Source organism: Eretmochelys imbricata, chromosome 7 (genome assembly GCF_965152235.1).
Source record: "Eretmochelys imbricata isolate rEreImb1 chromosome 7, rEreImb1.hap1, whole genome shotgun sequence".
Lineage (NCBI taxonomy): Eukaryota > Metazoa > Chordata > Testudines > Cheloniidae > Eretmochelys > Eretmochelys imbricata.
This window is the reverse complement of record NC_135578.1, coordinates 81,086,772-81,101,112: the sequence shown is the minus strand read 5'-3', so window position 1 is coordinate 81,101,112 and position 14,341 is coordinate 81,086,772. Positions and strand designations below refer to the sequence as shown.

Below are 14,341 nucleotides of genomic sequence, written 5' to 3'. Positions count from 1 at the left end.
CAAGCTTATTAATGCAGAGTTCTGTGGATTTATTATTGTATATGTGTAGTATATTCTGTAGTTATTCGTTGCGTGAGATAGCGTGCATGTAGTTTCCCACTTTTAACATTTTTTTAGTGAATGATACTAGCTATTCATTGATGTTCGTTGACTTTTTTAGCCCTCTGAACAAATTCATACTTTGTAAATTAGCAAAAGTGTTTATATTCACAAACTTCACATCTAACAGTATGCATCTAGGAGTAGGTTGTAAGTGAATTTTATCTTCACACATTCACTTTGCTAGTCTGAAACGTGTATCTATAATATGTAATAAAATGACAGGCCGCTTGTAAGAGGGGATCTTGTACCACTCACTAATTTGTGTTTTGGTTGTGGATAAAGCCAGGGCCCATTATCAGTTTTCATAGAGCAGATATCTTTTTGCCAGTGCTATTAGACATCTATTAGCATTTAAGGTCCACTAAAGAAGCTGCCTAAAAAGCACTATGTAAAATTGATTGCCTGAATTCAGAAGTATTTTCCTGTAGAAAAGTACCAATTTTATACAGGTTTATTTTTCTTTGAGAAACATTGAGAACTTGGGGTCTGCTGTTTGTCAGTTCCTATACACAAAGCTGTCCAATGAAAATTGTTTTGACTATCTCAAATTAGCATTTTGTCTTATCCAGTTTCATTTATTGAAATTGCAGATAGGCATGATTAGATATTATGTGAAGTGTCACTGGAGTATATATAAAATTTATAGTAAACACAAACTTTCATTTGATATGTAAATCTAATGTTTCTTATGAATGTTTTTTAGTGAAATAGATGGAACATTTTCTTCAGCTGGCTGCCTAAACGGGAGTTTTTTAGCTGTCAGGTGAGTGGATAGTCTTGTAAATTTTAGATTTCAAGATATTTTTATTTCTGCTTCAATAAACTTGGGGTGGGGGGGAGAGGGTGAGGTGGGGATAGGAGGTGAATGCAAAATTCTCACTTTTTTTTTTTCCCCCCCCCCTTCAGCAATGATGATCACTATAGAACTAGTGCTCGATTCTCGGGGGTTGATATGAACGCTGCTAGACTACTATTTCACAAACTTATAAGTCCTGACTATCCTCGTATATCACAACAGGTTTGTCCTGCAAATCTTCCTTAGATCTAGTTACACGGATTCATAAATTCTGTAGTGTTACACCTTGGTCTGGTTCTTTAGTATAAAAAAGTAACCTTTATACACCAGTTCTAAGTTAATGAGGAGTTTGTAAAAACATTTTGTAGTGGCAGCAGTAAACTACACCGTACATTTTCTGTGTCTAAATGTCTGTGATTTTAATTCCTTTTCTATTTTAATACTATAATACGTACATAGATAATAGAACATTATAATGTGTATAATAATCTAGGTCTGTTTTTTCTAAATTACTGTGGTTTGTGTTAAGTATTGTATATTATCTGCACTGTAACCTTCATCTTTCCACAAAGCACACTTTAAAGTGTTTTAACTGTGAAGGTTTTGCTGTGGAATAGTTACTGTTTTTATCTGAGGTAAACATTGGTACATGAAGTGAATAGCTTCACTGTTGTGCTTACGCACATACATGCAGTAATACTATTTTCAAATTACTATTCTGCACTGCACATCTGCTAGTATCATATTTGGATGAAGCCCTTTCATTAACTTTGTGCTTATATCTTCAGATGTTTGCTTATTCATTTTTTGTTTTAATATAAACTGACTTTACTTCTATGCAATGTTGTAGGTTGCAGCTAGTTTGGAGAAGAACCTTATTCCTAAATTGACTACTTCCTTACCTGATGTTGAAGCCCTAAGGCTGTATCTCACTCTACCAGAATGCCCACTGATGAGTGATGTGAACAATTTTACAACATTAGCTATTCCTTTTGGAACAGCTGTTGTAAATCTAGAAAAAGCTCCACTGAAAGTACTTGGTAAGAATTTTTTTTAAATCTTATATGTTGAAACTCTTTCACTACTGATTTTCAGCTAGAATATGGAAATTACAGAAATGAATTCATAGGATCTGCAAAAATTTCTCTCTGTATAGTTCTGTAGAATCCCTCAAAGAAAGAGTGAGGAATCTAGTTCTTTCTCTTCTTCTCTATTACTCCATCACCGAGCGGTATGTTCCTAATTGGGTAGGAAAGCGTATATCTTCCTTAATGTCTGGGTGAGCTACTTGCCAGTCCATAACATGGATCGGTTATCATTGTCTTCAGTCTGATTCCTTTTGAGAGTGAGAATCTCTGTAGTTCATGGATTTCTTTAAAGGATTTAGAGGGTTTTGTTGTGCTCCTGTTGTTAGACTGATATAATTAGCATTTACATTTTCTATGTCCTCTTCATACTCATGATTATAAGTAAAATTTAAATCTGCGTAATCAGGTGTGTTTTCACTCATCTTCACTCTTCAAAGGATGTGGGTAGAGAGAGGCGGTTGTTTTTCCGAGAAATCATATGGTTACACTGCTGTCATGCTAGAAGAGTCATAGCTCACCTCTCTTGCCAAGCAGCATCCTGTAGGCAGTTTCCAGGATTGTTAAAGAACAGACATTGAATTCACATCTTTGATTTACCTTGACAAAGCATTTTACCATTTTCTTCAATAGGTCTCACCAGGCCGCACAGAGGGATATTGCCTCCCTATTCTGAGCCAGGATGTCTGTTCATTTTCAGGCTAAAACCACTCTAGCTTTCTTACGCTGTTGCATTACAATTTCATATCCTGTTAGCTGTCTTTATTGCTTCAAGATCTTTTTAGAGTAACAGCCGTGTTAGTCTGTATTCGCAAAAAGAAAAGGAGTACTTGTGGCACCTTAGAGACTAACCAATTTATTTGAGCATAAGTTTTTGTGAGCTACAGCTTCTGCTCAAATAAATTGTTTAGTCTCTAAGGTGCCACAAGTACTCCTTTTCTTTTTAAAATCTTTTTAGACAGTGCAGCTTTCACTATATTTTCCCATTGAATAGCTGTTTGACACGTTTTTCCCCACAGATTTTCTGGCTTTAATTTACATTTGAATTATATCTTATATTTTATTTCCTCTGTTTATAACAAAACTGATTCCGTTAGTGTCTTGCATTTAGGTAGCTGTTTGATTGTGCAGAGTTAATTTATAATGAAGGAAAGTTCTAATTTAAAGACTTAACAAAGTGTTGTGCTAGGTACAGCTTGGTCCTTCAAAGGTTTGCTGCACTCCCATCATGTTACAACTGTTTCCATAGAAGGGGGCAGTGCTTTAGGGAGAGCTCTATAGCTCCTCTCCCCTGACATTTTTCTGTCTCCATACATAGCTGCATACTGACAAACATGCAGCTCTTTTGGAATCCCCTTTCTCTGCCTATTCAATCTGCTTACCTTGCTGCCTCTTAATTTCCCTTCAAAGTTTCCCTAGTTCAATAGATACTAGCATCCATATTTGCCAATAACTTCTATTTTTTTCAAAATTCCTGGATTAAAAAAACCCTAGAACATTTCAGCATAATGTCCCAATGTCCCTATTTTTAAGCCAAGTATCTGTAATTTCTTCAAGCGATTGCACCTGTCCATTCCACTGTAGGTATGTGTGTGTCTTGTACACAGAAGTCAGAGTTTTTTTCCCCGCAGCAGTACCTGTTGGGGTGACTTGAGTGCCCTCTGTCACCACATGCCATTGCGTGCTCGTATAAGAGGGCGGAACCACCTCAACTCCCCTCAGTTCCTTCTTACCGCCTGTGACCGTTATCGGAGCCATCTTGGTTTTGCTAACTCAAGTGCCTTCCCTCTCTCATAGATAGATGCAGTTATTGTTATTTCTTAGATTTTTGTTTTCTTAGCTAAATTAGTGTTATGTTTCAGGGGTTTTTGGCGTCCTTTTGGACTGTTTGTCCTTTTTTTAGAACCAGGCTCAGTATCAGAAAGATGCCTTGCTCCCCGAGGTCTAAGTTCTGTGGGACTTGTTCAAAGCCTATGTTGGTTAGTGATTCACCATCTAACCTGCTTTAAGTGCTTGGGTGAGGCCCACATTAGCGACAAGGGCTTCAGATCCTGGTCAAAAAACAACAGAACAGCAAGGTGTAAGTGCTTGCTTTTGAAAGCAGCACTGAGACTCCCTTTGGAATCATCACATGGGGAGAGCACCCCAAATACTTCAGTGTCAGTACGGAGTGCTCCATCAAAAATATCTTTCGCTTCTCGATCACCATCACCGGTGCCAAAGAAGAGACACAGACCTTCCTCGGGCTCAGCATCTCGCCCACCAACCTTGGTACCAAGGCAAGACAGAGTCAAGGACTCTGCTAAGCGTGTGGCAGAGAGAGCTGCTTCAGAAGCCTCGCCATCTAAAAGGGATTCGTTGCCTCCTAAGCTGATGCCAGGCCTGTCAGGGCTGTCCCTTGACAGGCAGTTGAGGAACCGAGAGGGATATGCAGCTGCAAGGGACTTGCTCAGCCTCTCAGTATTAGTTTTACCAGCTCTCTGCCCCCCAGCTGCGGCCCTGGGGCCGGAGGAGCTGTCATCTCTCCCCCACGCACCCCCCCCACACACACACACACACCCCCCCGGCAGCTCTGGGACTGGAGAAGCTGTCAGTTCCCCACCACAACCAGCAAGGCTGGAGGTGGGATGTTTGTTATAGCCCAAGGTTTGCGATTGCCAAGGGCATTATAGCAAGGATCTACTGTACCAGCATGTAGTGGCATGTGTCAACAGAGCATGCTTAAGCCACCCCAATGGGTAATGCTGAGGGGGGGAAAAAAAATCTCCAGCGTCTGTGGAGGAGGCGTGAGCCTACACATCTTGAAGAATAACAGTTACGGAAAGGTAGATAACCATTTCCCATTCTAAACAGTTTTTCTACACCAGTTCATTTCAGTAGAAATGAAAACTTTGTTCCTATTTCTCCACCATAATCTCTTTATAGCTTTCAATCTCTGGGAGGTATAATTTTTAGGAAGAAGGGCCATATAATACTGACAGTTGTGATTGTAAGTTTTACGTATATATGCTCGCTCTTTATTGACAGAAAACTGGTGGTCTATACTTGAACCTCCATTGTTCCTCAAGATAGTGGAGCTGTACAAGGATGTTGTGGTCCACCTCCTAAAATTATACAAGATTGGTATCCCCAATTCTGAAAGAAGAATCTTTACCAGTTTTCTACACACTTCTCTCAAAGTTCTGGAAGTTTTACATAGGGTATGTCCTGAGCTGTTTTAAGCTAATTGTTGTTTCCAAATTGCTTATTTTGTCAACTGTTGTGCAGTGTTAATTAAGTCCCTTTTATTTTGTAATCCGTGAAGGAGTGAAAGTGCTCTGATTTAGAATTCTTCTATGGATTGACACTATATAGTTTTCTTGTTAGCAATGCCTTCTGGATGTCTAAATCACTGGAATACTAAATTTTAGTTTGGCGAGCATGCTCTCATTGGCTAGGACAGTTATCAGTTTTCATGGAAACACAAATTAAATGGAGTAATTATATTTGAGAGAATACAGTAAAATACATTAGAAGACTCAAACTTTCATTTACCATAATAAAATTGAGACTATAAATTGATGTGCAGTTATTTTAAGACTGCAGCTAAAAAAAGAGATCCTTGAACTTTTAAATGAGCAAATATGAGATGGCCATCCAGGATGTGTTTTCTAGTGGATCTCACAAGGCTTCATTCGCTCTTAAGTCTGCAGTAATTTTAGAATGACAGCACTGTACAGTATGTAACTATATGCTGCAGCTATCGTTGTTCCATTTTTCTTGCAATTTCATGGGATTTCTGAATAATCTGCATTTCAACCTCCCATATATCCTTTCTTCTGGTCTTGTGGGCATTGGACACCTTTAATGTTTACTCTGTTGGGAAGGAAAAGCTCTTTCCTACTTTTTGTTTGGTAAGGTATCTAAGTTCAGTTAGACTGACATAGCTTAAATTGTTTGTTTAAAAAAAAAAAGACTTGTTATGGTAAACATTAGAGCAAACTTTTTGTGGCAAGTAATAATGAAAAATAAAAATAATGAAAAGTAAACAATCATACTTTTCTTCAGGTAAATGAGAGAGGAGGACAAATTATACAGTATGACAAATTTTACATTCATGAAATACAAGACTTGATAGACATCAGAAATGACTACATCAACTGGATCCAGCAGCAGGCATATGGAATGGTGAGTTTCCTGTTTCCTTGCATTCCCTTTTAAAATATGGCTCTAGCTTCCCTCTAGTCTTTGGGTATTGCTTGTTCTTTGTAAAATGCCTTCAAAAATCATGGTGGCTGAACGGTGACTCTGTTAATAAGGAATAAAATTAAGGTTGTTCAATTTCATATTAATGAAATTTTTAGTATAGAAAGAGCCCTTACTGGTCTAGTGCCTCATCTGCCACAAGGACTTTCAAAGTCAGATACACAAGCAAATATACAAACACATCTCAAAAGGTAGTTGTTAATGAAAAACCAACGTAGTATTTTGAATGGAGTTCCACAGGGATCTGTACTAGGCCTGGTATTATTCAACATTTTCATTAATAATCTGATTTAAAATTTTGTGGATGCAACAAAGATTGATGGAGTGGTAAATAATAAGGAAGACCAGGCAGTCACACCAGAGTGGTCTGGATCACTTGGTAAACTGGACCTATTCAAACAAACAAAATGTGCTTTAATAGTCAAAGACAAAGTCATCTTGGAACAAAGAATACAGGCCATACCTGCAGAATAGGGAACTGAATCCTGGAAATCAGTGACTCTAAAAATGATTAATGATAGTGGACAACCAATTGAACATGAGCTCCCAGTGCAACACTGTCTAAAGGGGCTAATGCAGTCCTTGGATGTGTAAACAGGAGGGTAGTGATGAGGAATATGGAGATGACTTGACCTCTGTATATAGCATTGGGGAGGCAGACATCTAGTTCAGGTATCTGTATTTTTAAGTATAATATTGCAAAATTAGAGAGGGTGCATAAAAACCATAAAAATTATTTGAGGGCTGGGAAAAAATGCCTTGCAGTTAAGACTTAATGAACTCAAAAGATTTAGACAATCAGAGAGAATAGTGAGAGATGACTTGATTATAATGTATAAGTACCTTCACCAAAGACAAAATACCAGATACTAACAGATTCTTTAACCTAGTGGGGAAAGACAGCAAGAACCATTGTATGTAAATTTAAAGCCAGACAAATTCAAATTAGAAATAAGATACGGATTATGAAGGTGATTAACTTTTTTGGAACAAACTACCAAGGGAAGTGATGTATTCTTCATCATTTGAAGCCTTCAGAATTGGATTTTTTTTCTGGATGACCTGCTTTAATCCAACACAAATTATTGGGCTCGTTATAGGGGTTATTGAGTGAAAGTCTGTGGCTTGTACTATGCCAGAGATCACACTGGATGATCTAACTGTCCTTTCTGGTCTTAAAAATCTGTGAATTTATTAAAACCTTCCCTTACCGTGTATGTTTTTTTATTATCTGACTGTCGAACCTGAAACTGTAAGTCTGAGTTCTTTATAATTGTTACTTCTCTTGTTAAAACTTTGGGGCATGATTGTTTGCTCAGTTCCTTGGTGAAGTTTGAAAAAAATGCCAATTGAAACTCTGAGAAATACCATATTTCGTCCATCACAGATCACATTTTTGTACAAACTGCTTGAGGTGAAGATGTGTTCCAAGGAAGTGAGTTTTGTTCTTACTTGACATATTGAACCAGTAAGTGAGGGAGACATATCTTTTATCTTTTGCTTATGGAAAATGCTAACCTTCATTCTTTGGACATGGTCCAAATTAAAACAGTTCTTTAGCACTGAGCTTCATACCAAAGAAATTCTTGATGGCCCTTTCAATGGGAGGAATTATTCTGTCAGCACTTCTAATGTGTCTCTTATTCACTTAGTGCTATTTTCAGCATATGCATTAATGGTAGGGAGTTCCCCAGGGTACAATGCCTGACAGTGGGGTCCCAGTTTATGACTATGGCTCCTACACACTACGGTAATACAAATAATAACGGGCTTTTTTTTTTAGCTGAGTGTCCAAAGTCTGGCTTATTGATGGATGGGCTGAATCCATTTCAGGTCATCCTCCCTGACTGTTCTTCCATTCCTGTGTCATTCTTTTAAGGTACTTTGAGGGAAAAGTTTCAGTACTGACACCTGGAAAATGATTTTTCTTACTGGTAGCTGAAGAACTTCAATGTTGAAGAAGAAAATACAGTAAAGATTTTTCCCACTGTAAAGGTTTTGTCAAAAGTTGATAAAATCTGTTCTCCTTTCTGTACAATCTCAACTTTTTGGGACCTGTTTTTTATTTATCAGAAGAGAGTGTTCCTATCTTAGTCTCTTCACCCAATATGTATATCTGTATTCTAGATCTCATTGCTGGTGCATTTTTTCACCCTTTTGTCCAATTCAGATGAAACCTCTTCACTGGTGAATATGTTCTTTATTTTTGGATCTACAGAGGTTTCCTGATCAAACTTTTGTTAGCCTCAGCATAGGAGGATCTCATGCTTTTATGATGGCTTGCTTGTTAGATTTACGGGATTGATATTTTTTGCCGCTATTGCTTTCATTGGTTTCTGGGCACAAATGCTCTATGAAAAGTTGAAAACACTTGTTGGGTACTCCATAGGCACATTCATTGTTGAGATTTTGAATATGAATTTCGGTGGAGAGGGGAGCCATTATGTGTCATGATTGTTTTGTTGTTTTTTTTGGGGGGGTGAGGGTCGGGTGGGGATTGTCAGTTGGTCCATAACACAATGGACATCTTTGTCCTTTTTCTTTCCCTAAACTTTAGGGGACCTGATTCTAGAGTCTTGTTTCAAGAGGAATTTTTATTTATTGATTGATTGATTGATTGCACGAGTCATTTGAGTTAGTCTGTTGAGCTACTTACCTGGCAAGCTCTGGTAGACCAATTCAGTCACTTACTGGATGAACTTTAACACAGTCCTTCATCTGGAACCACTTTCCCTCCAGTCACTATTCTAGCTCTGGGATCTACTTTGATTAATAGGATAACTCTGGGGATAAAACTTTTTATATGTACAATGTCTTGTTTGCTTCAGTTCTTCTTGGCTAAAATCTGATTGTAATATTCTTTTGCTAGACTTTAATTGAAAGTTTTAGTTGTCTTCCAGAATTCATTAGTACAGTTGTTTTTTTTACTCTTCTAGCGATGGAAGTGTGTGTTGTCTTAAAAATACCTTCTGGTGGTTCACTTGAGACCAAATGAAATGTTCTATGAACACAAATAGCATATCGTATCATAGCTTCTATTTGGGAAACACAGCTTGTCAACTGCTTGGGCTCTGTTCCAAGTCACTGGAAGAGGTTTGCCAATGCCAGCCTTCAACCATGAGGTACACATGAATTGGAAAAAGACTATTACAGTCTAATAATAAAATACTAATATAAAGAGTTGTTTTAAAAACAGTTGAGATTTTATTTAAAGGACTTTACTGTAGTCTGAGTGATTTAGGGAAAAAATAACAGGTGCCATGTGTACAAAAAGCTCCATAAATGTGCACTTTCACATACATTATATTTGGTGAACTTCTAGGTCAGCTAGTGTTTCAGAGAAGGTAAGGTGTATGTGTGTGTGGAGTATGTGTGTTAAATAAACACCTTTGTAGTTCTCATTTTGGCCATTAACTTTTATAAGTGGGGGTTCTTCGAGTGATTGCTCATGTGTATTCCACAATAGGTGTGCGTGCTCGCCACATGTACCGGTGCCGGAAGCTTTTCCCCAGCGACCCCTGGAGCTGCGCGCTTCCCCCACCCTCAGTTCCTTCTTTCCGCCAGTGAAGGTGCATCGGAACTACTCTGCTCCAGCTTTGCTGTAGCTCATCCCCAGAACTGCTTGTTCGTTCAGTGTTAGTACCTCTAGTTAGTTAGCTGCTCAGTTAGTTTGAGCGCCTGGGTTGGGGCATGCCCTGGGTTTTAAGTCATGTGACACTTGTAGGCAATCTGTGCCAAGGAGTGACCTGCACACAGACTGTTTATGCTGTTTGGGAGAAACCCATATCTGCGATAGTTGCAAGATTTGCAAGTCGTTCAAACCTCGGACCAAGAGGGGAAAAAGACATAAGGCTCTGGACCATTCTGATTGAGCTGGCGCTGACTCTGACTCTGGCGTACCACTCCGAGCCGGCACTGCGGTGTCGGTGTGCGGTGACCTTCCAGAGCCTTCGACCAGTCAGCATCGCTCCCTGTCCACAGGGCACAAGAAGGCAAAAAAGATGCTTTCTTCGCAGCGGCACCGAGGAAAACCCGGGGCAGAGGCTAGACCCATTTCAGGCAGTCCTTGATCCCCTCCGGCCTCTAGGCCTCCAACTCACGTAAAGCGGAATAGCCCAGCTGCTTCAGACCAGTTGGCACCACTCCCCATCCACGGGGCACAAAAGGCAAAAATGACACCTTCTTTGCAGCGGCACCGAGGTAAACCCGGGGAGAGGCTAGACCTATGTCGGGCAGTCCTCGATCCCCTCCGGCCTCTAGGCCTCCGAGTCACATAGAGCAGAGTAGCCCAGCCGCTTCGGACGAGGCCTGTCCGGATGCCCTCCACGCTGGAGGCCCTGCAGGCAGCCTGGGACGTCCTGTCCATGCCGGTACCAGGAGCGCCGCCGATGTCGGTCCCGCGCTCCAGGGGCAAGCCACCGCTGGGATCTCCGCAGTCACCCCTGGCTCGGTACCACTCTCAGTCCAGGGAACATTCCCGATGCCATTCGCTGCCCAGTGACTGTTCAGGGCAAAGTCCATGTGGATCGCCCTCAACTCCCACCAAGCTGTCTGATTGGGTGCTATCCGACTGAGACTCTTGGCACCACTCCACTTCAAGGAGTGAGTACTGATGGGACCGAGGCAGACGTCGCCAGAGGCCCTTGTCTCGGAGGGGTTACTGGAGCCGGTCACGGCATGGACATCAATGCCGTTCCCGCTCAGAATCCCGCTCCAAGACCCTGCCAAGGCATCGCATCCACAGCCCCAGGCATCAATCGCCAGCATCTCGCTGTCGCGGGTCCGCCACTGGAGCCAATCGCAGAGCAGCTGCTACTGACGGGACCGATCCTCTACTTCGAGATTGTGGTCAGCATCACTCCCGGAACAGCGGCAGGTCGTTGGTCATCCTGGCTTCCGCTCGAAGTCGTCTCTCCGTGAGCCAGGCCAGACGGGCCGAGTAACCTGGCCCGCCGGGGCTGCAGCAAGTGCAGTGGTTCCGGGCCCTGTGACTGGCCCAGTGGGCACTGTGGCCCCTGACGCAGCCCTGGTGGGGGGCTCGCTCGGTAGCCAGAGCCTCAGAGACACCACTGGCCTCCCTCTCCAGACCTGCGAGGAAGGAGTTGGTGGGACGTACATCCCCGGCACTGTGCCCGGAGACCATCCAAGTGGTGGACGCTCCAGTGCCGGCGGACACCCAAAGTACCGCACCGGCCTCCTCGCACTCCCTGGATGAGGCAATTATGGCCCTGTGCCCCGCTCCCTTCAGTCCCGCAGGAGGACTTTAGGGCCCACTAGGAACTCCTAAAAAGGGTGGCATCAAGCCTCCACCTCCAGGCAGAGGAGATAGAGGAGCCCTCGGATTTCCCCCCCCCCCCCATCCCCGTTCTCACTGATCAGCAAGGTCTTGGAAAAGGTAAAGATGGACAAGGCCTGGGTCCTCCTGATTGCCCCAGCATGGCCCAGGCAACATTGGTACGGGACCCTCAAGGGCCTGGCGGTTGCCATTCCACCCGGACCTGCTCTCCCAGGACTGGGGCTGCCTCCTCCACCCCAACATAGCGGCTCTCCATGTCACGACATGGCTGCTTAATAGTAAGGTAGGGAGCAGAGGACACGCTCAGAAGGGGTCCAGCGCGTCCTCCTAGAAGGCAGGTAGCCCTCCATGCGCCGCTCCTGCTTGGCATCCGGTTCTCCAGATGGGCGGCTGAGTGGGGTGTCTCCCCAGTGGCTGCCCCATCCAGCTTATCCCGGACTACCTTCTCCAACTTATAGCCCAGGGCCTAGTGCCCTCGTCAGTCAAGGTGCACCTGGCGGCCATATTGGTTTTCCATCCACCAGTGCAGGGTCACACGGTATTCTCCCGTGCTATGACTGGCCGGTTCCTCAAGGGATTGGACCACCTGTTCCCGTTTGCCAGGCCCCCGGTCCTGCAGTGGGACCTGAACCTGGTGTTGACCTGTCTTACAGGGCCCCTGTTTGAGCCACTAGCCACGTGCACCTGGTCCCACCTCTCGTGGAAGGTGGCCTTCCTGGTTGCGATCATGTCAGCCAGGTGGGTGTTGGAGCTCAGGACCCTTACCTCCAAGCCCCCATACACGGTGTTTCATTAGGACAAGGTCCAGCTCCTTCCACACGCTGCATTCCTCCCGAAGGTGGTCTCCTCCTATCACATGGGTCAGGACATTTTTCTGCTGGTCCTCTGCCCCAAGCCCCACGCATCCAGTGAGGAGTGCCATCTCCACACGCTCCATGTGTGACGGGGTCTGGCTTTCTACTTTGAGCAGACCAAGCCATTCAACTGTTCATCGCCTGGGCTGAGCGCATGGGGGGTTGGTCGATCTCCACTTAGCAGCTTTCCAGCTGGATCACTTCGTGCATCTGCACCTGTTATGATCTGGCGGGTATCCCTCCTGCCTCCGATTGTGAAGGTGGCCTCGTCAGCTGCCTTCTTGGCCCACGTCCCCATCCAGGACATTTGTAGGGCCGCCACGTGGTCTTCGGTTCACATGTTCACCTCGTACTATGTGATCGTCTCCCAAACCAGGGATGACGTCGTGTTCGGCAGGGCTGTCCTCCACCCTGAGAACTTGTGAACTCCTACCCATCTCCAGCAGATATAGCTTGGAATCACCTATTGTGGAATACACATGAGCAGTCACTCGAAGAAGAAAAGACAGTTACATTTTCCATAACTGGTGTTCTTCGAGATTTGTTGCTCATGTCTATTCCACATCCTGCCCTCCATCACCTGTGTCAGTTGTCTGGCAAGAAGGAACTGAGGGTGGGGGGAGCACACAGCTCCCCTTATATCACGCCATGGAGGTGCCACTCCAGGGGTCGCTGGGGTGCGGTCCCCTCCGGGTACTACTCTGGGGAAAAACTTCCAGCACCGGTGTACGTGGCAAGCACGCACACCTATTGTGGAATAGACATGAGCAACACATCTCAAAGAACACCAGTTACAGAAAAGGTAACTGTCTTATTCAGATATCCTGGTCCTTGAGATTTTTCTTTATAGTACTGTTTTTTTAAAACTTTTTGGTGCTATTTAAATTTAATTTCCATTTTCTACCCTTGGGAAATGTCTGCCTTTGCGTTCAACAGAGGGTGACAGAGAAACATGCAGGAAAGAGAGAATTTGTGTTCCAGTAACATATGCCTCTTCTATCACTAAATTCCCCTCCAAGTCCATCCAAAAAGTTGCACATTCCCTCTTAATCTTTGTGTACAATAAAATAGCTACAGATTATGGAAACAAATGATGATTTATCTCAACTCATGCTCTAAGTGGCTTTTGCACCTTGAAAATCAAAACATGTTGTACTAATGCTTTGTTGCATTTAACATATAATATGGTATAACAACTTGAAAAAAGGGAAGAAGCAAAAAGCTTGCTTTTTACATAGACTTAGTGAGCAAGTGAGCATTATATGTAGAATGCCAGGATTTTAAAAATTGATAATACTACTGTTAATATAACATTTATAATACGTTTCCCATAACTTAGCATTTATTATTTTAGTGCCGTCCATCCAAGAAAACTTTATTGTAGCACCGCTTTTTAAAGACCCTAGATCAGGGGTGGGCAAACTTTTTGGCCCGAGGGTCACATCGAGGTTGCCAAATTGTATGGAGGGCTGGGTAGGGAAGGCTGTGCCCTTCCAAACAGCCTTGCCCCCACCCCCTGACTGCCCCTCTCAGAACCCCCAACTCATCCAATCCCCGCTTCTACTTGTCCTCTGGCCGCCTCCTCCTGGGACACCCCGCCCCTAACCACCACCCTTGGTCCCTGTCCCCCGACTGCCCCCTTCAGAACCCCCGACCCATCCAACCCCCCCACAACCCCAATCCAACCCCTCCTGCTCCCTGCCCCCTGACTTCCCCGACCCCTATCCACACCCCTGCCCCCTGACAGGCACCCAGGGGCTCCCACGCCTATCCAACCCCCCCTGCCCCCCACTTCCCCCCACCCCGCAGAATCTCTGCCCCATCCAGCTGCCCCCTGCTTCCTGTCCCCTGACTGACCCCCCTCCCCCACTCCCATTCTCTGCCTCCTTTTAGGCTAGAGCCAGCCATGCTGCCGTGCTGCCTGGCAGGAGCTCGCAGTGGGGGAGGGGGGAGGAGCCAGGGA

The 14,341-nt window shown here is 43.8% G+C and overlaps 1 protein-coding gene across 4 annotated transcripts in view; it reads left to right on the top strand.

Annotated features, from left to right (window-relative positions):
* The window catches only part of HERC4 (HECT and RLD domain containing E3 ubiquitin protein ligase 4), a 73,793-nt gene that overhangs the window by 35,670 nt on the left and 23,782 nt on the right, over nucleotides 1–14,341 (top strand). For all 4 annotated transcript variants that reach the window (XR_013346642.1, XM_077821711.1, XM_077821712.1 and 1 more), the window contains 5 exons: nucleotides 806–865; nucleotides 1,009–1,120; nucleotides 1,749–1,938; nucleotides 5,011–5,183; nucleotides 6,031–6,150. Coding sequence is in view for 3 of the 4 variants with exons in the window: in XM_077821711.1 (XP_077677837.1) it covers nucleotides 806–865; nucleotides 1,009–1,120; nucleotides 1,749–1,938; nucleotides 5,011–5,183; nucleotides 6,031–6,150 (655 nt within the window). In the remaining variant the exon portion in view is untranslated. The remainder of the gene's footprint in view (nucleotides 1–805; nucleotides 866–1,008; nucleotides 1,121–1,748; nucleotides 1,939–5,010; nucleotides 5,184–6,030; nucleotides 6,151–14,341) is intronic.